Source organism: Astyanax mexicanus, chromosome 16 (genome assembly GCF_023375975.1).
Source record: "Astyanax mexicanus isolate ESR-SI-001 chromosome 16, AstMex3_surface, whole genome shotgun sequence".
Classification (NCBI taxonomy): Eukaryota; Metazoa; Chordata; class Actinopteri; order Characiformes; family Acestrorhamphidae; genus Astyanax; species Astyanax mexicanus.
The window spans coordinates 39845045-39869200 of record NC_064423.1 but is presented as its reverse complement, the minus strand read 5'-3'; the positions used below and the strand labels follow the sequence as shown (position 1 = coordinate 39869200).

General features: G+C 41.5%; 1 protein-coding gene across 7 annotated transcripts in view; it reads right to left on the bottom strand.

Annotated features, from left to right (window-relative positions):
- Nucleotides 1–24156, bottom strand: part of sox6 (SRY-box transcription factor 6) — a 356852-nt gene that overhangs the window by 72350 nt on the left and 260346 nt on the right. For all 7 annotated transcript variants that reach the window (XM_049465976.1, XM_049465978.1, XM_049465980.1 and 4 more), the window contains 2 exons: nucleotides 23539–23659; nucleotides 14930–15009 (listed from right to left, as the gene is read on the bottom strand). In XM_049465976.1, coding sequence (XP_049321933.1) covers nucleotides 14930–15009; nucleotides 23539–23659 — 201 coding nt within the window. The remainder of the gene's footprint in view (nucleotides 1–14929; nucleotides 15010–23538; nucleotides 23660–24156) is intronic.

Below are 24156 nucleotides of genomic sequence, written 5' to 3'. Positions count from 1 at the left end.
AGGGAAGTCACTTGGAGCCATTTCAAAGCAGCTACACGTCCCAAGAGCAACTGTGCAGACAATTATACGCAAGTATAAAGTGCATGGAACAGTTGTGTCACTGCCACGATCAGGAAGAAAACGCAAGCTATCACATGCTGCCGAGAGGAGATTGGTCAGGATGGTCAAGAGTCAACCAAGAATCACCAAGAAGCAGGTCTGCAAGGATTTGGAAGCTGATGGAACACAGGTGTCAGTCTCCACAGTCAAGCGTGTTTTACATCGCCATGGACTGAGAGGCTGCCGTGCAAGAAAGAAGCCCTTGCTCCAGAAAAGGCACCTTAAGACTCGGCTGAAGTTTGCTGCTGATCACATGGACAAAGATAAAACCTTCTGGAGGAAAGTTCTCTGGTCAGACGAAACAAAAATTGAGCTGTTTGGCCACAACACCCAGCAATATGTTTGGAGGAGAAAAGGTGAGGCCTTTAATCCCAGGAACACCATGCCTACTGTCAAGCATGGTGGTGGTAGTATTATGCTCTGGGGATGTTTTGCTGCCAGTGGAACTGGTTCTTTGCAGAAAGTAAATGGGATAATGAAGAAGGAGGATTACCTCCAAATTCTGCAGGAAAACTTAAAACCATCAGCCCGAAGGTTGGGTCTTGGGCGCAGTTGGGTGTTCCAACAAGACAATGACCCAAAACACACATCAAAAGTGGTAAAGGAATGGCTAAACCAGGCTAGAATTAAGGTTTTAGAATGGCCTTCCCAAAGTCCTGACTTAAACCCCATTGAGAACATGTGGACAGTGCTAAAGAAACGGGTTCATGCAAGAAAACCATCACATTTAGCTGAACTGCACCAATTCTGTCAAGAAGAGTGGTCAAACATTCGACCTGAAGCTTGCCAGGAGCTTGTGGATGGCTACCAAAAGCGCCTAGTTGCCGTGAAAATGGCCAAGGGACATGTAACCAAATACTAATGTTGCTGTATGTATATTTTTGACCCAGCAGATTTGGTGACATTTTCAGCAGACCCATAATAAATTTATGAAAGAACCAAATTTTATGACTGTTTTTTGTGACAAACATGTATGTGTTCCGATCACTCTATCACAGAAAAATAAGAGTTGTAGAACTTATTGAAAACTCAAGACAGCCATAACATTATGTTTTTTTACAAGTGTATGTAAACTTTTGACCACAACTGTACAACCAATCACACTCAGCACTCATCCACACACAGGTGAGAAGCATCAACCAATAGCACACAGCATACTCTCAACCGGAAACAACCGCACACCTGGAGGACTGCATCAAGCACTACAGCATTTTACCCAGGACAGAGTGACTCAAATCCTATACAATACACATATCTATACATACATATACAAATCAATATTTAAGTATAAGTATAATATTTAAGTAAGTACTTAAGTATTAAATTTTTTCTGGGTGATTTAGATGGAAACTCCACCCAAATAGGGACTTGAACCCAAGACCCCAGTGCTGGGAGGTGAACATGCTAACCACTAAGCCACCATTCTGCCCCAATAGTCCAGATATGGCAAAGATTTTTACTATAAATATCATTTACAATTGAACAGTAAAGACTTTGCTTATGTTAAAATACCTTCTTTAATTTGCACACCTCACTGTAGTCTCCTAGTAGAACTTTTTCCACAAAGACACAAGAAGTATACTCTCCTGCATCGGCACTGCTGAGCCTTCTCACCCCAGATCACGAACACACAGTTATACACACAGTTATACACAGAGTTATATACCCAGTCACACACAGCGTAATAGCTTTCTGCTGCGCTACGCGCTAAAGCTGTTAGCTGAAAGGAAAGGCGAGCCGGTTGGGACAGAGCGATGGAGATGCTGAGCGCTTTCAGTCGAGCCTGCAGAGAAAGGCCTCGATCCACCCCGGTGACTCAGGTAATACCTTTGTCCACTTGAGCATTAAATGACTCTCCGCTCTACAGCTTAGTTAGAGCGAGAGCGCGAGAGGAGAGTGAGAGCGCGAGAGGGGGACTTGGGAAAATGGGGCTTTTTCAATTTGCTTGCCTCACCTGCAGCCCTTACAACCCCGGGCAACACGCGGATACACTCACGCACACAGCCGGAAAACCAGTCGCCTCTCTCTCTCTCTCTCTCTCGCTCTTTTTCACTCACTCTCATGCGCTCTCGCGCTCCCTCATGAGCCGAGCCCATCTCCCCGTGCATGGATTCCAAATGGGCGAGGTCTTAGCCCAAGGTCAGCCTGTTAGCCTCTGATAATTAAAAGCAACCCCTCTGGAGAGGATAGAGGTTAAACGAGCAGCTGCACTCGCGCCGCCCTCGCGCCGCACTCGCGCAGCCTGCCACAACATTATCTGCACATTACCCACACCCCAACCCCTGTCCAATCTCAGGTGACTGTGCTGAACACATCAGCATAGTGCCGCTCCAGAACCAGTCTCATCTGGGGACAGATCTATGGCTAATAAAGTAAGCTATATATATATTTAAATATATAAATATATATATTTAAGCTTATTTAAAGGTTTACACTGATAAATTTAAGGTTGCTAGGATTTTTTGAGAGTAGTAAAGTATAAAAAGTATTTTTTTAGATTTTTTTTTTCATTTCACTGTTTTATAGTATATATGAATTAAATAGGTGTCTTATAATACAATAAAATAATACAATTCTAAATCTAAATCTAATATAAAAACAGATTTAAACACTTACAAGAAGCAAGAAACAAATTTTTACACACCCATACAAACTGGTAAGTGTAACGCTTATCAGTTCAACTGTCCAACAATTTATATATCTTAGAAAATTGACGATAAAACTTATTTATTTACCATTATTTTACTACTTGGTTTTAAATTTTTTGTTTCAGTTTTCTAGTTTTTTTTTTATTTATTTCCGCACCTTAAAATGAGAATTTCAGAAAAAAATGAAAAAATCCATCTTAACAAAAGTAAGTTGCATTGTACCATCACATTTTACAATGTTACAAGATACAAACATGGAAAAAAACCAAACAACAAATAAGAGAATTCATTTTCTTTTCAATTATTTTAACAAAAGGCACACATGAAAAACTGAAGATTGGAAAAAAAAACAGGTAAATTTCTGTTTGGAAAAAATAAATACATAATTAACTTTTATGCCCAATTTTTATGTTTAAATTTATCTTGAAACGATCAGAAAATTCAGAAAATTTAACTTATAATCGTTACACTGACCCAGCTGGCCTAGTCCCTCTAGCAAAAGATGTATAATAGACAATGCTTAATCTAATGCCAGGCATGTTTTAGTATACAATCAAATCCTCACAGCAATGCTCCAGTAGAAATCTAGTAGAAAACCTTCTAGACTGGACATTAGACAGTAGTTACTCCACTAAAAGCAGCAGGATATACTGTTTTTTTTATTTAATACCCTTGATTTTAAAAGAAACAATGAACAATGAGTATGTGTCCCAATAATTATACACTATAAATAACCTATAAGGTGTAATTATGATATGTAAGGCTTTCATCGTTCAGCAGCTGCAGCGTCTCATTTATTTGAGATTTTTTAAAACAGGCAATCTGATAAAGTTATTAGAAAGTGACTTTGAGCGTGAGCTCGGACACGGAGGGCGAATTCTCCATCAGAAAGAGCAGCTGTAGGTTTGTTCTTAAAGAGAAGGACAGACTGCGCCGTGGCAGATGTTCCCAAATACAGCGGCAGATTTAGCAAAGCCCAACGCTCCCAGCCATAATGGTGCATTACCCTCTCTCTCTATATATATATATCTCTCTATCTGTCTCTCTCTCTCTCTCTCTATGTCTATGTCTCTCCATCATTCTCTACGTCCATGAATCCCTGGATCTACAGTCTTTATCTTAGAAGAGGAATATAGTTACTAAAAGCTAAACTAAAAAAGTAAGAATTTTGTCCCAGAATTTCAGGAAGGTTATACTAGAGATAGATTCTATTCTATAATAGAAAGTTATTCTACAAGCAGAACTCTCATCTCTGTCTCTCTCTAACTGTCTGTCTCTCTATATTTATCTCTCTCTCTCTCTTACTTTATGTCTCTATCTCTCGCTGTCTGTCTATCTCTATAAATGTCTATCTTCCTGTCTGGATCTCTATCTCTTACTGTCAATGTCTCTTTCTCTCTTGCTGTCTGTCTCACTCTTGTCTGTCTTCCTCTATCTCTGTCTCTTGCTATCTATGTCTCGCTTACAGTCTCTCTCTGAATGTATGTCTCTCTATCTGTCTCGCTCTGTGTATGTCTCTCTCTTGCTATGTCTAAATCTGTCTCTTGCTGTATGTCTCTCTCTCTCTCTCTCGCTCTATATCTCTCTCGTTCGCTGTCTCTATCTCCTGCTGTCTATGTCTCTATCTCTATGTCTCCCTCTCTCTCTCTTGCTGTCTATGTCTCTTTCTCTCGCTGTCTGTGTCTCTCTATCTGTCTCGCTCTGTGTATGTCTCTCTCTCACTATGTCTATGTCTCTGTCTCTTGCCGTCTATGTCTCTATCTGTCTCTGTCTCTATGTCTTTATCTTTATCTTGCACTGTCAGTTTCTCGCTGTCTATGTCTCTCTCTCTCTCTCTCTCTCTCTCTCTCTCTCTCTGTCTCCTGCTGTCTATGTCTCTATCTCTATGTCTCCCTCGCTGTCTCTCTCTCTCTCTCTCTCCAAAACAGTATATTGTCTTTTTTATGCTACTATTCATAAACTAGCATAGTAATAAAATTACATATTTTTTAAACCACTGTTTTGTCTGTTTTGAGTCCTCATTCTGGCTGTTCATGTTATTGTACTTTTAGATTATGTGGATAATTTAATTATAGAGACATATAAACAAAGTTGACTGGCTCATTCACGTTAATGCACTCTCAATATGTAAAAGCTGTACTATTGTGTATTATCGTTACAGGCCTACACATGCATGTACCAGTATATCGTCTACATAGGAGTGCTAGTGAGCGAGTGAATGAGAGAGAGAGAGAGAGGAAGACCAGTTATTGCTGCATGGCTGATCCTGCCATCAGGCCAGCGGTAGGGCGGCGGCTGCCCTGGTGCCCGTTTGCCACGCAGCTTGTCCAGGCTGAGTGCCCAGGGCGGCCGGGCTGACCCAGATGTCAGGAGGAGAGGCGGCGCGCTCTGCTGCACTGCGCCCATGCTTTCCAGTATGGCACAACATCTGTTTCATCTGCTGGCACCCAACCTGCCACCCCCCACCCCCTCCATCTCCATCTCCACCCCTCCCTCTCCATCTTCCCTCGCTCCTCTGCCACGCCACACCCTCCTCCTTATACTCCTTCACTTCTTCCTCTTCTTCTTCCATCCTCTCCTTTCCTTTTATGCACTCCCATTGCGTACACTATCACACTATGTGTCCAAAAGTTTGTGGACACCCCATTTAATAAATGCAGCAAATCCAACTCCAATTACAAAGATGTGCAAATGCACACACACAGCTTGACTAGTCTAGACTCTATAGAGAAAGAAGTATTGCCAATACAATAGGACTTATTGAAGAAGTAGATAAATCTATGACATAAACCTGTTGGCAATGTGCTTAATCTAATGACAGACTATGGGTTACCAAAACATACATTTGTGTGAAGAACGAACAACAAAAATATTTTTTTGCTAATTTTAACACATTATGCCACATTTATGTGTGCCTTTTGTAAGATGGGGCTTCATCCAGCACTGTACTTTTGGATGGGATTGGGATGGGTTTGAATGGGATTGGGATGGGTTGGGTTATGTTGGGATAGGTTGGGTTGAGATGGGTTATGTTGGGTTGAGATGGGTTGGGTTGGATTGAGTTGGGTTGGTTTAGGATGTGATGTGATTGGACGTGATGGGTTGGGTTGAGTTGGGTTCGGTTGGGATGGACTGGGTTGGGATAGGTTGGGTTGGATTTGGTTGGGACTGGTTGGGTTGGGATTAGATGGGATAGGATGGGATTAGTTTGGGTTGGGTTTTTATTGGCTGGGATGTGATGTGATGGGATGGAATTGGTTTGGAAGTCAAACATTCTGAGCACACTAATGTTCTTGTAGTCAAATGCAATAAAATCCTTACAGCAATGGTTGGGAAGCTGTCCCAATACTTTTGCCCATATAACATCCCTCTCTCTATAATCCCTATCACTTGCGACACAGCGTGATTCCTCCAAGTGTGTTGAAGCTGTCCGAAAACATAGATGTTTAAATGTAGATAAATGTATACTTAATGTAGTACAAAATATAGGGAAACTATTCAATACTTTGCTTTATACGCCTAATTTTTAAAACGTAAATAACAACCTTCCAAACTTCCAGTATACGTGACATACCTGATAAAATAAAACTCTGGCTCTGATTCTTTTACTTCACTTTTTTTTCTCTCTCTTCTCTCTCTCTCACTCTCTCTCTCTCTCTTGTTTACCCACATATGTGTCCATCTGTCCCTCGTTTCAACAACCCCATCCATCCAGATGCCCATCTTTCCATCCCATTACAGCCTCAGCGCTGGGCTCCTAGAACCTCAGCGCTTCTGGCGATCTCTCAGGAGCCAGAAACTCATGCATTTCTCCTCTCTTCTCCTCCTCAATCACCCCGACAGCTGTTCACCCTCATTTCTGCGGCTCAAAGTCAACAGCGCTTCCACTCGTCCTCGTCGTCGGCCGTGGCAGCCGGCCCCTGCGCTCTCCTCACGTCCGGAACACGGAGACATCAGCATCCAAACAAAAGATAACACCACGCTTCCTCCCTCTCCTCCTCTACGGCCTGCGGAACATCTCTACGCCCCTCCACCGCCCACTGCAGCGAACTGAAACCCATATAGAGCTCAATAGATCTGAGACAGGTCTTCTTTACACCCTAAAAGATGCTACTCCTGCTAAAACAAACATGATTGAACTTGATTACAGCTTAAAATATCTGTTAAAGCAAATTTGACGTCCAAATACTATTCGGTTTATAAGAATTTGGGATGTTTTGACTTTCACTTTAAAACTTTTGAGTCACGTCAAGGCTCAATCCCATTTTACTCCTTCATCCCTCTTTAATTCTAGTTAGGCTTGAGGGGCAGTTAAGCGGAAAGAGCTAGAACTACATGGTCCGTCAATTAGAGATTTTTTAGAGGAACACTCCAAACAGAGGGTTTTAAGAATAACTGGCAAGATGGCGGCACAAAATCCCACAAATTTAAAAATAAAAAAATAATGTAAAATTTCAATGTTCCATAGCCTTTTTCTATATAACAAGCCTTTAGTTTGTCTCAGTAGAATGCTAGCTAACTTTCCCGTTCCACCTTAAATGGTGTAACAAATGGCAGAGGCTGCAGCATTTAAGGTGGAATGCAAAGTTAATATCAATCAATCAACTTTTATTTTAAAAGTACATTGAGGGCAACCCTCATTTCCAATAAAGCTGAGCATTTACAAATACTAGCTACATTTGATCATTTTGAAATAACAGTAAATAAAATATAAAAAATATATAAAAATAAAAATAGAATAAAAATATAAGAAATAATAATAATAAAACTTGGTTGAATTAAGAAAATAAGATCAAAATATTATAAGATTAATACAAAAAAGGTACCAATTAAGCTAAAACCAACTTTTGCATAGCACAAAAACAAAAGACATACGATAAAGTCCTAAACTTAACAATAAACTAATTAACCAGCAGCAGCAGTTAGGTTGCTGAACTTTAGCGCTCCACTGCAATACTTATATAGCATATATATTGTATGAACCGGTATACCGCCCAGCACTAATCTATAGCCTTTTTCTCTCCTGAAAAATCATACTCTGTGGAAAATGACCTTAAAGCTAAAAGGGATGGAGGAGAAGAAAAAAGAATGAGAGGTTTAGAAAGAGAAGGAGAGACTAATAGAGATTTAGAGAGAGAGAGAGAGAGAGCTGCTGCTGCCAGTAGGCCCATTTGTGTGTTGTGCCCTCTGTTATGCGCTACAGGGAGGACCCAGATGTTCTGCTTTATCCAATGATGCTTACTTTAAAACTGCTTAAACCCAGAAGTCTGTTTCCAATGATAAAAACCAGGCCTCCCGCCGAAAAAAGTTCACTTCAGATTTGTTTAGACCCCCCCTCTCCTCCTCCTCCGCTAAAGCAGGAAAAACAATATATCAGGCAGAGAATGGCTTTAAGGAAATTGTTTTTTCCCCCTTAAGCAATTGATGCAAGGTGATCTTGTGCGCCGGCAAATTAAGTGCCAATCCAAAGAGACAAAAAGTAAAATGGAATTCTTTTGTGGAATTAGGATAATTCCTTTTAGGCCGGCCGAGCCGAGGGCCGCCGACCGGCCACAATTTGCTCTAGGACGTGAGAGGTGTCAGTTTTAATAAGGAGGGGACAGTCGGGAACGGGGCCATTGTTCCCCGGCTTGGAGATGCTTGGTTTTGGCGCTGAATGAGGCGTAATGAAGAAAGGCAGCGGGCCCTGAGAAACGGCCCGGGCTGGTTTTCTCCGGTGACTTGCAGACAAGGAGCAATCTGTCAGGGAAGCACTGAGTGAAATTACTCACTGTGTAGGGATGCGCGGTGACAGGAGTGTGTGTGTGTGTGTGTGTGTGTGTGTGTGTGTGTGTAAGCAGGCGAGGGAAGTGTATTGACAAGCAAATTACACAGAGACCACCCGTCCGCTTTCATTTCCACCCCCAAGGACACCAGCCTTTTGTTAGGAGTATTGGAGATATATATATAGCTTGAGAAAGGTCGCCAAACTGTATGATATATATATATATATATATATATATATATATATATATATATATATATCATATACAAATAAATATTGATATATCAAAGATATCAAACTCACAGAATTGGTTTTCATGTTTTTCCACCAAATTTTCTACGCCAATTACCCAACCCCGGTACCCCTATCAATAGCAATGCTCTCTCTCTCTCTCTGACTCCGGCTGCTGATGGAGAAGCAGCATGACCTACTGTACTCTACTCTACTCTACTCTATACACAGCTCTGGAAAAGAAAGATTTGATTTTGCTATTTATAGGTTTGTGTTTGAGTAAAATGAACATTGTTGTTTTATTCTATAAACTACAGACAACATTTCTCCCAAATTCCAAATAAAATTTTTCTCATTTAGAGCATTTATTTACAGAAAATGAGAAACAAGACGCAGAGCTTTCAGATCTTAAATTTTTAAATGCAAAGTTAAAAACAAGTTCATATTCATAAAGTTTTATATAGCATTTTGTGGTATGATGTTCTCCTCCACCAGTCTTACACACTGCTTTTGGATAACTTTATCCATCTTCCTCTTGATTTTATTCCAGAGGTTTTCAATTTGGTAAAATTGAAGAAACTCATCCTTTTTAAAGTGGTCTCTTATTTTTTTTTTTCTTCAGAGCTGTGAATGAAGATAAAGATAAAGATAGTGATAGGAACTGTGAACAGAAGCGTCGGCGGTCCCTGTTCTCGGATGAGTGGGCGCATTACCTCCTCGCCATTATGGGAATTAATTCCTTCTCCAATCAGGGCGTGTTTTTCGGGTTCATATACTTCCACCCATTTAAACCGAGCAAATTAGGGAAAATGATATCTTGCCAGATGCGGATATTCCGATTAGAGCGTACGCAGCGAACCGGCGGTGTGATGGGTGGGCGTGTCCCCCGGCACGGGAAGTGGGCGGGGTGCCGGCAGGTGAGGTCACGCGCTCTGTGAACGGGAAACGGATCAGCGATGCGTGTGGAGCGAATGCTCGCTGATACTGCAATTACCCACAATCCAGCACACACCTCATTACCAGCGCCCGGGAACCGGCGGGCACCAGCCTGACAGATTATTTAGACAGGAATAACAACGCCCCGCTTACTGCCTGCCTGCCGGAGGAATTCCTTCAAATACATCCAAATACGTCCAAATATCTGCTCTTCATCCTGAACAAAAGCATCTACAGCCACAAGCTCACCTCCATCTCCCCCCACAACCTACGAAATGACATCCTCTCAGTGCAGAGGCCTGCTGTTATCTCTTATCTCTTTCGCAAGCAGAATGTTGTGTCTGCCTCTTTTGTCCTGGTTTCTGGATTGACGTGTGACATATATAGCAAAAACACAGGTTTGTACTCCCTCAAATGATGCTCATCTCTTTAAAATTATATTAAAATAAGTAAATAAATACGTTCAATTAATGTCTTGTAACTTTCTTTCAACATTGATCTGTATCATGTCTTAAATGTATTTCTTATATTTCAATTGCATTAATGTTAATTCTGTTAGAAATGTCTTTTTCTAGGTGTGATGATCTCAAATAATGCAAATAAAACAAGTTCAAATTAATGAAGTTTTAAGAGTTTAGAAATAATCAATATTTGGTGGAAAACTCCTGGTTTTTAATCATAGTTTTCATGCATGTTGCATCTGCATGCTCTCCTCCACCAGTCTTACACACTGCTTTTGAACAACTTTATGCTGCTTTACTCCTGGTGCAAAAAAATAATTGCTGAATGTTCCAACTAGAGGAATAAATGTCTTTTTCTAGCTGAAATGGCACTTTTATTCTAATTAATTTAGTTAACTTAGTTAAAAGTTTGGACTGAATTCCTGAAATAAAATAACTTTTCAATGATATTATTTTTTTTTTTAAATGCACGAGTGTGCATGTCTGTTTATATGTGTTTGACAAAATGGGTTGAGTTGTGAAAAGGCAGAGTACTAAAAGAGTAATATTGGTGGCTAAAATATATATCACAATATATTCTTTCATTTCAGTCGATACGATAATATAGATACAATCCAGATATAATTCCAATATAGATAAGAACAATATAAAAGCCACAGCGAAGCTACAAAGAAGGCACCAGCATGTATGTATGTTTGTTTATATATGTGTGTATATATATGTGTGTTTATCTTACTCCGTCAGTCTGGACTGTAATGATGGCATGGTGGGGACCGGGCTGTCTATTTCTGGAGTTGTGTGATTGGTCAGCTAAAGGCTGAGATAGTCATATATCTCCAGCCTGAAGGCCTCCAGCTATTCATCATCCAGATAATGGATTAACTGTGAACGGTTCGAGCCACAGGCCCGAGTCCAAACCCATGACCCGGCCGACCTTTACACAATATACTTAAATATACAATAAAATACAATAAAATACAATAAAACCTAAAGCTGCGTTCCGATTAACTGTACGATCCCATATCTACAGCTGCCGATTACTCTATACACACCTGTACTCTACCTGCTCTTCACCCAGTGAAGTAGATTCAGGATCAGTCACATGACCGCCAGGATGGAGAGATTTTTTTGGTCTTACAGCCAATGAAAACCCAAGACATCTCTTCAAAGTGTTTTAGAAAACTAGAATATTATATACAGGGTTCATACACTTTTAAACCATTATTTTCATCATAGTTTCATGGCTTTTCCATAGACTATAGACAATAAAACTAGATTCAAAATATGATTAAATTAATAGAAAACAAATAAATTAAACCTAAAATGTATCTGATAATGTTTACACACAATTTTTAACAATAATGAAATGTGTGTCAGATCCAGAGAGCTCCATCATGTAGGGCTTAATTACTAAAAATGACTTAAAAATGACTAATATTTACATAAAAACTGACATATTTTGTAGCTTAATACATATTTTCTCCATTGATAAACTAAAACACAAAGATTTTTAGATCAAATTTCCATAACTTTTCCAGGTTTTTCATGACTGTATGAAGCCTATATATAAAACTTATTGGTACTTTTAGCAGTGTGGGCAGTGTGCCAAGTCCTGCTGGAAAATGAAATCTGCATCATATTAAAACATACGTAGATAAACACTATACATACACTAATACACACATACATAAACACATATACTAAAACACACAAACATAAAATACACACTTGGCACCATCACTGTTACACACTTTCTCTTTCAAATTTCGAACACACACACACACACACACACACACACAGCAACATGAATAGACTCATTCCACACCTTCCGTGCTCCTGATTGTTCTTCCCAGAGCCGCTCGCTCGCAGAAGCCTCCCCAGCCCAGCTGCCTGCATTGTTCCGACTTGCCAAGGCTCATTAATGCTGAGAGCGATAAGCTCCGAAGGACAAATTGTGCTCATGCAGCAGCGAGAAGAAGAAAAAGGTACGAGACGCTCTCCTCACCCCCCTCTCTCGCCCCTCCCCCCGCCGTTCTCAGCTTTGTTTTGCAACAATCGCTGTTATAAGAAAGCTTAATGTCTAATTGCTATCAACAGCTTATCGCGCTTGTTGACAAAACAACTGTCTGCTGGAGAAAAAGGGCGATGGAATACTGAACAGGCGTGTTAGCCGGAGCGCGCTCTCGCGTTTTTATTTCTCGCGTTCCCCCTCTCTCTGTTATTCTCTTTTCTGCACGCTCACTTGTTTAATCGGACCGTGTTTTATCCCGTCTTTTGTTTTAGAAGCTCAAAGGAACTTGGAGGAACTTCATCATTCGCTCGAGAGCTTCCTTCCAGTTTCCGGCGAGCTGAAATATGTATAATCCCTGTTTCAAAGGACGACACCCGTCTTTACACGTCTTCACACATCCCTATAATCAATCAACAAGGACCAATGGCTTTATTGCATCTGAAAAGAACAGCTTGTTGCGCTTTAGGCCCGATCCCATTTCACTCCTTATCACTACCACTTATATCTTGTTAGTCTAGAAGGGTAGGTTAGGAAGGTGGTTGGCATGGTTAAGGGGGTGGTTGGCATGGTTAAGGGGGATGGTTGGCATGGTTAGGGGGCTAGATGGCATGGTTAAAGAGGTTGTTGGCATGCTTAAGGGGGTGGTTTGGTAGCTTGGGTGGTTGGAATGGTTGGGGGTGGTTGACATGGTTATGGAGGTGGTTGACATGGAGCAGGGACAGTTATCATAGTTAGAGGGGGGTGGTTTGGTAGTTTGGGCGGTTGGCACGGTTAGGGGGGTGGTTGGCATGGTTAGGGAAAGTGTTAGGACTACAAGGACCTTCAAACAGAGGACTATAAGAATCACTGGCACAAGTGACCAAAGAAACCCATAAATTTGAGTATTTTCATTGTTAAAAATAATGATAACCACTATAGTAATGGTAATACAACTGTTACCATAGTTTAATGTGTATTTTCAATGTTTTTCGGCCATTTTATTTATAGCAAACTTAAATAAAATATCACTGGTAGTTTAGTTTAGTAACATAAAATTAAATAAAAGCTTAAATTTCAGCTTCCCATCACAGAGGAATTAAGAAATGGACAATAATAATTAACTGCTTCACTAGAGAGACAGACAGACAGACAGATAGACAGATGCTTGAGCACACTAGCCATTTTGTTGACTCACCTCACTTGCTGACAACCTCACAACCAACACAAGATAACACCTCACAAAACATATACTGGAGTGGGCATTTCCAAGCCATTCTGACATAATCCAACTGCAATTTCGATTTTACTGTCCAAAACTAATCTCTACAGGCTGGGAACTAATAATAACTGTAACGACAGTCTTAATGGAAGCTCTTAATGTCTTAATAAACGTTCGCCCAGAGTCAGCCTCCACCTGGAGTTCAGGAGCAGAGCCGACCCAGCCTGAGAACTGTTTTTTGGAGGCGCCTGGAGGGCATTTGGAAGTTCTCCCAGCATTCTGTCTGCATTCTGCTGGAATCAGACGTTTCCCTACGTACCTGCCTACCTGCCTTCAGCCCCAGGCCTGAACTCCACCACACATCACACTGATAACAACAGCCCAACACAACCTATTAGTACCCTTAACAAGTAGTAGGTAACATGACACATAAAACACTAGCAGAGGTGTAATGAAGTAATGAAGTAATGAAGTGCAAATACTTTTTTAAAACAGCCTCGTTACTCTTATTTCACTTCAGCTCATTTGCATTCTGGCTTCTCTTTGTTCAATAAAAACCCTGTCCAGATAAATCTCTCCATCCAGATAGAGTGAATCCAGAATACTTTACTTTAAAAAGGTAATAAAAGCTGGACTGATGTGCACAGCTTTCAACATGTGCGTTTACAAGTGTGGATGAAGGCCATGTGGTTGTTTACCTCGTGTTTACTCCTGCCCACCCCCCCTTCTTGCACTACCCCTACCCCTCCTCCTCGCACTTCTCAGGCAGCAGCAGCCTGTCTCTCACACAGACACAGAGACAGCGCTATGTATCTACTTCTTGTGTCAAGAATCAAAACTTCTATGGCAAGACCTGTGGAATAACAAGGGTCCCCTAATTTACATTCAGCTTAAAATATCCTGTATTAACTGAAAAATATAGACACTTAAGTTTTATTTTAATAATACTCATTCAACTCAACCTCACATTGGTGGCTGATAATGTGTGTAATATAATGCGTATTTTCGAATTGCTGGGCTTATTTATTTATTTGGGAGACCGCGTCTTTATCTGTTCCGTCTGTTCCCAGTGGTGTATAATGACATCGCATTTGGTTTGTATTTGGCTTGTAAGCGCTGCATTATTGTTAGGTTACCTGTATGTGTTTGAGTAATACATGCAGAGCTTGGTTACAGTGCACTACCGGCTGATAATGTCACTCATAGCTAACAGAAACACATTGCAGGCTCGGAACTAACTGTGGTATAATACAGTGTATACAGCCTATCCATTCATCCATCCAGTGAGCAGCCAGCAACCAGCTAGCATCCAGCAGTGGGCAATTACGGTGTAGGAGGACCCCCATTTTCCTGAAATACTCATTATCACGCTAACTCCCATCTCCTGTGGAAGTACAGGCCTGGAAAGCTCCTCCATAAAAGTTGTCGTGCTGCAAATGGAAGGTGTTAAGCTGGTAGGGGTGGACCCGGTGCGCGAGTGATTTAGCGCGCACTCGTTACTTAGCATACAGCTGGTTTCTCAAACTGCGAGTGCCGAAGGCTTGGCCCGGCGCCACCGCATTCTTTTGTGGCTGCACATACCTGGAGCTGAAGAGGGTTGAGTCCTGACGCCGCGGCAGCTGCCATTGTGGAAGGAATGAACTGCACCGGGTAGTTATCACCTGTCGAAAAGAGGGAGAAGGGGAAGGCGGGGGGAGGGAGGGAGGGAAGAATGGGAGGAACAATACGCACAGGTTGAGACAATGAGTGGCCCAACGGCGGCCCAGGCAAGCGCCAACACAGTTCCTGTGGGCCTGCCTGCACCCAGCCTCGGCACCCGGCCCAAACATCTGCACTCACAAAAGAGTCAGCTGGCCGCGGCCGCGGTGGGATTTACCGGGGAATGTCTTTCTCTTCTATTCTCTTTATTCTTTTTTTCTTTTTCTGTTCTTGTTTGCTTTTCAATTGCTCTGCGCCCCCACACTTTTTACTTCTCATTTTTCTTTTTCCCTTTCTCTCTCTCTTTTTCTCTCTCTTTCTTATTATCTGTCTTTTCCTCTCTTGTGTTTTTTTTCACATATATATATATATACACATACACACACACACACACACACACACACACACACAGGCAGGCCGCTGCAGACTTTCTGCTGTGTTTGTTTATTTTCCTTTCTTTCCGCTGTTTCGGAATATCTGCGGTATTTTTGTTGTTACTCAAACACAGCGTGTATCATTCGCTCAAGTGCTCGACACGGCTCTAGGCATGTCCCGGTATTGTTCTACAAGCCACTGTGTGTTAAACAGTGTGAGTTCTGGCACGGTGAACAGAGAAAGAGAGAGAGAGAGAGAGAAAAAAGAAAAAGAAGAACCTGCAGCGGGCGAGTACAACTGGTTACGACAGGAAATGTGATTTACTGTAAATATAATATAATTGCATTGAAAGACATTTACATTACATTGAATTGCATTGCATTCAAGATCCAAACGACATCAGACAATACAGACACAAGAGATTAGAGTAGAATAGAACAGAATAGAATTGAACTGAAGCGTCTTGAATTGGAAAACTTTTGCTTTTGCATCAAATTCAACATTTCCCAATGTTTCTATTAATATCTTCTTTGTGATAAAACACCTACAAGCCAAAATTCAAGCAAGGTGAATTATGGGAGTTGGAGCGAGGTCTTTTAGATGCTGCCAGATGAATGGGACGCTCCATTGCCAAAGTTCTAAAGTTCAGGTATTTAACATTCCTCGATCCACATTATCATGTGTGAACATTAGGTATGTGGCAGAAAGAGGGATGGGGGGATGGGTAAGTGAATGGGTAGATAGACGGGTAGGTAATTTGAAAGGTAGGTTGGTAGACAGGTAGATAGGTTGGTAGGTAGGTGAGTGGATTGGTAGGTAGACAAGTAGGTTAGTTTATAGGTAGGTAGGTATGTAGATAGGTTGGTAGGTGGGTAAGTAGGTAGGTAGGTAGACCGGTAGGTAAGTTGATATGTAGGTAGGTAAGCAGCTAGACAGTTAAATTAATAGGCAGCTAGGTAGGTAAGTAAATAGGTATGTAAGTGGATAGGTAGGTAGATAGGTTGGTAAGTAGGTTGGTAAATAGGTAAGTGGTTTGGTAGGTAGGTAGACAGGTAGGTAAGTAAGTAGGTAGGTAAGTGGATAAGTAGGTAGATAGCTTCGTAAGTAGGTTGGTAAATAGTTTAGTGGTTTGGTAGGTAGGTAGACAGGTAGGTAAGATGATATGTTGGTAGGTAGGCTAGTAGGTATGTAAGTAGATAGGTAGGTAAGTTAAAAGGTAAGTAGATAGATAGATTAGTAGGTAGGTAGACAGGTAGGTAAGTTGATAGGCAGGTAGATAGATAGGTAAGGTAGATTGACAAATTAGTCATGTTGTCAAGTTGCCTTAAGCATGCTGGCCATTGTGTTGACCGACTTCATTCACACAAGATAACACCTCAAAGCATATACAGGAGTGGGTGTTTCTACAATAAAAGAAAATAAAAAAAACTCCATAACCTTAATTCACCTTGAATTTTGGCTTGTACGTGTACTATAACAGATATTAAGAGAAACATCAAGATACATTTATATTTTTTGAGATTCTTGGTATTGACTTAATACATATTAATATCTTATAAACACAGCTAATGATGCATAATGATCACACGTTTATAGAGACTAATAGACATGACATTCGTAGAAAGTGTTACCGATATTAAAAAAGAAAGAGCAAAAAACCCATTTAGTTAAACTCAATCAGTGTGTTAAGGAAAATAAATGTACAGTTAAAGTTATTGTACTGTAACAGTGTGTTAAGTGTGTGAAATGTACTGTGTTTGGTTGGCGTAGACAGTATCTAACCCCGTGTCTGACTCAAGTCGAGTCGAGGGAGACGACAGGATGAAGGCTGCCGTAGGTTTGACTGAAGCGAGCCTATAGAAAGGAATTGGCCCCGGTTCAGCCCCCACTTCTGCCTGTCACTTCTCCTCACTAACATATGGAGCCATTAAGCCACAGGCATGGGGTAAACGTACGGCGTATACCCCCTCGTTCGCTCTCGTTCCCTCTCTGCCTTGCTCACTTTGCAATCTTGTCTAGCGCAGCATATTGTGATACAGCCAGGAAATTCAATCCCGGCCTGCGGTGGAGGAGAATAAAGTGTGCAATTGAAGTGATTTCAAATAGCGCTATATGAGAGGTAGAGTGGGGTCATTACTGTCCGACACTACTCATGCTAGCACTTTCTCTCTCTCTCTCTCTCTAGCGCTCTTTCTCCTTCTCCTTCTGCCTCACTTTCCCTGGGTGGATGTCAAAGGACTGGAAATGTCATGTGAGCCCAGGCAGGTCAGGTGCCAGCTAAGGACGTGGAGCCAGAATTGGGTGCCGGGAGATCTGGAGGTTTTTTCGGAAGGCTGGTGGGCAGCTAGTAGCTCGTATCGCCAGTCGCCTGGGATGACTGCCAGCATGCCTCTGTCTCTGTGTGTGTCTGTGAAAGGGAATCTGGTTTAAAGGCCACTCTCTTCTCATCTCCAGCATGGCATGGTTGATTTCAAGCCCTGGCCTGCCCATGGGGTACTCGTGGGGTACTCGTAGGGTTTGCGTGGGGTACCCGTGAGGTGCCAAGAAGGCTCAAGCGACGCCACTAGCTGGACAAAGCATTTTGGATCGTCTATATAAAGAAGAGGGTCTAATTGGGGCTCATTATCACACACTGGGGACTTGGACTTGGATTTGAGGATTTGAAGATTTGAAGATTTAAGGATTTGACCACACTAGTTCCTCACAGTAGAGGAACTCGCCAATTTGAGGTGGCTTCCTTCAGAAGATCCCAAGCCCTTCCAAGACCCCTGGAATAGACAGGTAAAACCCTACCAGTGTCTCCATGTAATTTCCTCAGATAGCATCTACTTTCATTATAGAAGAGTCTTATCAAAGCAAGTTCCCTACAAAGACAACCAAAGACAATCTGCCCTCAGACCACAATGCTCTCCACTGTCTTCCCTTTCATCAAGAGTCCGCTATATAAAAAAAGAGAAGAAAGAGCCTGCCTGTTGAACAATGTGTAAAAAAACGCCCCCTCATAAACGCTCTCCACAGCATTGCTGAAGAGTTTCATAATGGATTCAGTTTCAGCCAGGTATCACCCCGCAGACCGAGGCCAGCTCCGACTGCCAGCTTGGCACAGGGCCTTCTTAAGTGTTCGGCCCCAGGAGGCTCGAGCAGGCAGGGAACCACCGCCGCTGCCGGCTCAGGACCACTGCTGGTGGCCAGGATAATGAAAAGAAGGTGGAGGAGAGCGGAGGACAAATGACTCGCAGAGTGCTCCCTCTTCAGAGTTCCCCAGCCTCTTCACTTCACTTCACTCTACCTGATGCCAAAGGCTAGTTATGCGAGGCATTTAGCATGAACTGAAGTTCTTCCAGAGACAAGTGGATTTGTAAAAAAAACTACTTTCTTACTTCCTTCACTGTTCCTGTTTCATTGAGAACTACTACGTTTGAAGGCTTTTGCATTTGCAAAATCACTGGACAATTGGTGATCCAAGCTGTCAAGTGATCCAATAGTCAAGATCCTAGATCTCTAAAGAAGATAAACAAGAACCACCTGGCACCATGCTCAATTTAATGCCAAGTGCCCCAGTTTCCCACAGTCTGACTTGTGGATCCTTATGAGAATGACACCAGCCAGTGAGTTGGGGAGCTGGGGGACATCTTGAGGCTCTTTCCCGCAATTCCTATTAAAAAAAGACAAATATCCTGACTCTGCTCTGTCCTGGCACCAAGGTGGAGGTGGAACCTCTACTAGAAATGGTCAATTATAGACTCATCTTTTTATGAAGTTCCTAAAATAAAACTTTTCTCCTAGATGTCTAAAAATCATCGAAACTTGATGCATTTTTCAGATTCTAGTGACTAGAAACTAGCTCTGGAAGTTGCTCTGCTAAATACCTTACAGGACCTCAAAATCAAAAGTCTTCCTGAGACAGTAGAGTCAAGTACTCTAAAACAAAATCAGGATAAACTTAACCAGTAGCCATACTAGTGCATCTCAAAAAAGTAGAATATCGTTGAAAACCATTACTGATTGGTGGAAACTTCACACTAGATCTCGAGCAGTTTGGACTGTGTCTCTCTCCACTCTTCCTCCAGACTCTGCTTCCTTGATTTACTTTAAATGAAATGTAAAATTTACTGATGATCAGTGATGGTTTGGAGAGTCATGTCATCTGCTGGTGTTGGTCCATATGTTACGTTATATCATATAAGTCCAAAGTCTGTGCAGTGTTTTCCCAGAAAATGACAACTTGTATGGAGATGCGGATTTCATTTTCCAGCAGGACTTGGCACACTGCCCACACTGCCAAAAGCAATTGGTCCAATTGGTCTTATATAATATTCTAATTTTCTGAGACACTATTTTTTTGCGTTTTCTTTAGCTGTAAGCCATAATAAACGCTTAAAATAGATCACTCTTTGTTTAATTCACATAATCTATATAATATATGAGTTTCACATTTTGAACTGAATTACTGAATTACTTTTCATTGATATTCTACTTGTTTTTGAGATGCACTACATAGTATATAGTAAATGTATAAAGCATTATAAAGCATTATAAAGCACGTTCCTGGTGTAGAAATCACAGAAACAGAAACTCCAGGCTTTGCCTTGGTCGAATCAATTGCCTTATAGTAGTAGCACTACCAGCTGGGTCTCCATGGGCCATTGTGCCCTCAACACATTTTAAGGACCCCAATTCTTCAGCTCCACTACCAGTAATGGTCCTGCCTTTATGTCCACACACAGTGGTGCCACCCATGTCCTCCACATGTCTATTTGAGTAAAGGATGGCGGCAAGATCCCAGGCCATTAGGCACAGTGTGAAGGAGAAGAGAGCACTGGAGCTTCTCAGCAGGGTTGGGGTCATCAGCACTGGGCCTTTTCTGACGGCACTCAGAAGGCTCCTTCTTCTCGCACGGGGCTTCGGGGGAAAAGAAAAACAGCTAGCCGTCGGTGTTGGGTTCATCTGATCACATTATCACATTCACAGCCAAGAATAATAATAATGGACTCGCGCACCAACGGCCTGAGTCGAGCTTTCTGGACTTCTCCACCCTCCACTGCTTTACAAACTTATGAATAATGCAGGCGCTCTCTCTCTCTCTCTCTCTTTCTACCCACGTCGAGGATTCCATTATAGCTCTCGTTATTCGCGCTAAAACACTTGCGGTGTCAAACATATTAAAAAATCAAACGGGGAAAAGAATCCCCTCAGGCTCTTTGTTCAGGCTGTCATGCCTCTGTAGCGCCGAAATAGCTGACTTTCTTTCTTTCTTTCTTTTTCATCGCGCACCTTTATAGTTAATTTATTAGACGCTTTACCACACCCTGTAATGTTCAACCTCTCACCTGCTGACTGCACTGCCGTGCCTTTTTCCATCTCTTTCGCTCTCTCCCTCTCTCTCCCTTTGGTCTCGCCATCTTTCTTCTATCTTTTCTTGAGAGTGCCATTCCTTCCCTTTTTCCCCCCTCTTTCGCTTTTGATGAGGTGATGACAACAAATGCGTTTTTCAAAGCATCCAGTAGAGACAAAAAAGAAGGCCTGGGCTTTCCCCTGCCAAGCTGCTCTGACATGAATATCTATTTCCTGACATCTATATATATATTTATATATATCTTTTTTTCTCTCTTTCTCTCTTTTGTTTTTCCATTTACTCTCGTTTGCACTGATCATCAGCAGCGAGCCATTTCCCACAGGTCCGCTGATAGACTGTGTGTCAATAGACACGGGCTCAGCAGTTGCGAGGAGAAAGAAACCCTTGCTTGAGCATTTTTTTTTTTCACATTTTCAATCTCGACACCTTGCGAACAGTCAATACACTGGAGAGAGAAGAGAAAGAGAGACAGAGAGGACGAAAACTAAAGTAAATTAATCAAAAGCAAAGGAGAAAGGACCAAAAAAGCAAAAAAAAAAAAAGCACCAAACTAGACCAATAGATACTCTAATGCTTTGACTCTCTCTCTCTCTACCTGGAACTGAACGAACGCCACTTGAACACCACTTGAACGACCAACGCCAGGAATCTTTCCTTATTTATTTTCCCCCCTCAAATTTACTTATAATTACGCAAAGTGGCACGTCTCACAACAATGAGGGGTTTGGTGCCGGGTGGAGGGTGCAGGGTGGAGAATGGAGGGTTCGCGGCCTGGCAGGGAGTCAGTGTGCATGTTGTAGCAATTTCCTGCAAATTTGTTTTCGGATTTGGAATGCTTGCGTGAGGAGCAATTCTCTTTTTCACAAAAGGAATAAGAGAACATGCCGGGACAGGTAGGCGAAGCATAGCTCCCAGAGGCTGCTCGCCCTGCAGGGGAAACTGCACGCTTGAGAACGTTCGCCCCGCCGCTCTCCATGCAGTGCAGCGGTGTATCCTAAATCAATAGGGGGGTTGACGGGGTTGACGGAGCTCTCGGAGCTGCCGGGTCCACTAATGAACGCAGTGATTCCTGAATACGGCCTTGGGTTTGTTGTTCGCCACAAACAACAGCAATCTGTGAAAGCCACTGTCCTGGGATCTGTGTAATATAATGAACGAACTCTACGAGTTTTACAATAGTAGCCTTCTTTGTTTAAGAAATCAAGGCTCAAAGATCAAGACCAAGCTCTTGTTTTAAGAAGAGTTCCTCGACAGACTCCTGATCAGTACAGTGAGATCAGAGATACTTTCACAATGACACACTGTTTACATTCCAGCCCTCATGCCTACATATCTATTGTTGTTCAAGGCTTGAATATGCCTTGAACACTTAAAAACGTTGACCCTGGCTGTCCAAACCAAGGCGACACACGTCATTCTGGATGATCAGCATGTTGTAAAGGCTTGGACAAGAATGGATGGGCAAGAAGTGGGCTCCAAATGTAATGTATAGCATAAAAAAGCATGGCCTTTTCAATGTCTTAGATGTAGGGTACAGTTTAAAGTGTGTGGATGGTGTGAAACAAGTGTACTAAGCTGCTAAACGTAATTTTGTGTGAACGATTTGAGTGGTTTGGGTCACTTAAATACCAAGAGTGGTATTGAAATAGATGTAAAACACTTGATTTGGCATAATGTGACAACCCAATCTGAACAGCCAGATCAGAATTTGCCTAAATTTCCATCAAGAAGAAGGAAAAGAATGAGATAAAAACAGAGGGAAATGGACAATATTAGTGAGTAAGGTTTTCAGAGGCAGGTGGTAAAAGGTCTTAAATATTTGGATTTGAAACATCAAAAAGCTTAAGACAATGTTTAAATGAAACCAAAGAAGTGAACATAGAATATAAAAGCAAAATGTGGCCTTTTTGCAGTGATGAAAACATTCCTCACTAATGTTGTCTATTTCCCATATTCTCCTCATTTTTTCCTTCTCCTCAATGTAAAATCGGGCAAATTCGGTTCTGTCTCTTCAGATTTAGTAGTCACATTATGACAAATTAGATGTATATTAATTTTGGTACCTCACATGATGAAAACATTTGGATTTAAGAGTTAGACTTGTCCATTGAAAAGTTACTTTATTTCAGTAATTCAGTTGAAAATGTGAAACTACTATATATATGTATTACACACAAAGTGATCTATTTTAACCGTTTATTTATTTTATTGTTGATGATTATGGAGATTACAGCCAATTAAAAAACAAAAATCAGTGTCTCAGAAGATTAGAATATTATATAAGAACAGTTGGTACTTTTGGAAGTGTGGGCAGTGTGCCAAGTCCTGCTGGAAAATGAAATCTGCATCTCCATTAAAGTTGTCAGCAGAAGGAAGCATTAAGTGCTGATTTTTAAATCAGTCAATTTTACATTTTATTTGGAAATCAAGGGTCCCTCTGCTGACTTTAACTTTTATTGAGATGCAGATTTCATTTTCCAGCAGGACTTGGAACATTTGCCACAGTGTAAATTTTTTAACTATATATATATATATATATTTTTTTTAATGATATTCTATTTTTTTAAGATGCACTAGAATACATATTCTAATAAATATATCATATTTGGTAAAGAAATCTGATTTGGGCCACTTTTACCTGCTGTGTGAAAGTAGCAGGTAAAATCAGGGCATTAATTGAGACGTATGGAGAAAGACAGAGCTTCAGGACGACAGGAACAGACAGATGAGCAGACAGATGAGCAGACAGGGGAGCTGGTACCTGGTTTGTAGGACATGCCTGGAGGGAAGAGGAAGCCCTGCTGGGCAGCGGCGGCAGCAGCCAGAGTGCGCTGGTCGTGTGGAAAAATGGGGATCATGAGCGGAGGCATGTGACCCTGGACCTGCTGAACACAGAGAGAAAGGAGATCAGGCACAGGCCTAACACAGTCTGACAGCACCCATCCTCCAACTGCACCCCCTGCACCCACCCCCATCTGCCTGCTTACACACCATCCCATAATACCATAACACACTCATAGATCAGGTCTTCAAAGAGCTGAATACACACATATACAGAGTGTTTCCACAGAGAAAATAGGTTTAAAAAAACACAATTACTGTACATTATAATAGATAAAAACATCAAACACCTTCTCTTCCTGAAATCAAGCGTATTATAAAGAGTTGGAGCATTGTTGTGAGGATCTGATTGAACACAGTAACAAAAGCAAGATTAGTGAGGTGAAGATGATTTTATGTTTCCACTGGACTGGGAACATTGCTGTGAGAATTTGATTGATTATATTTAATGAATGGATCAAGGTTAGTGAGGTCAGGATGCCTCAAAACTAGAGATTAATAATTTTTTTGCTAAAACTGAAACCAAACAAAATGAAAC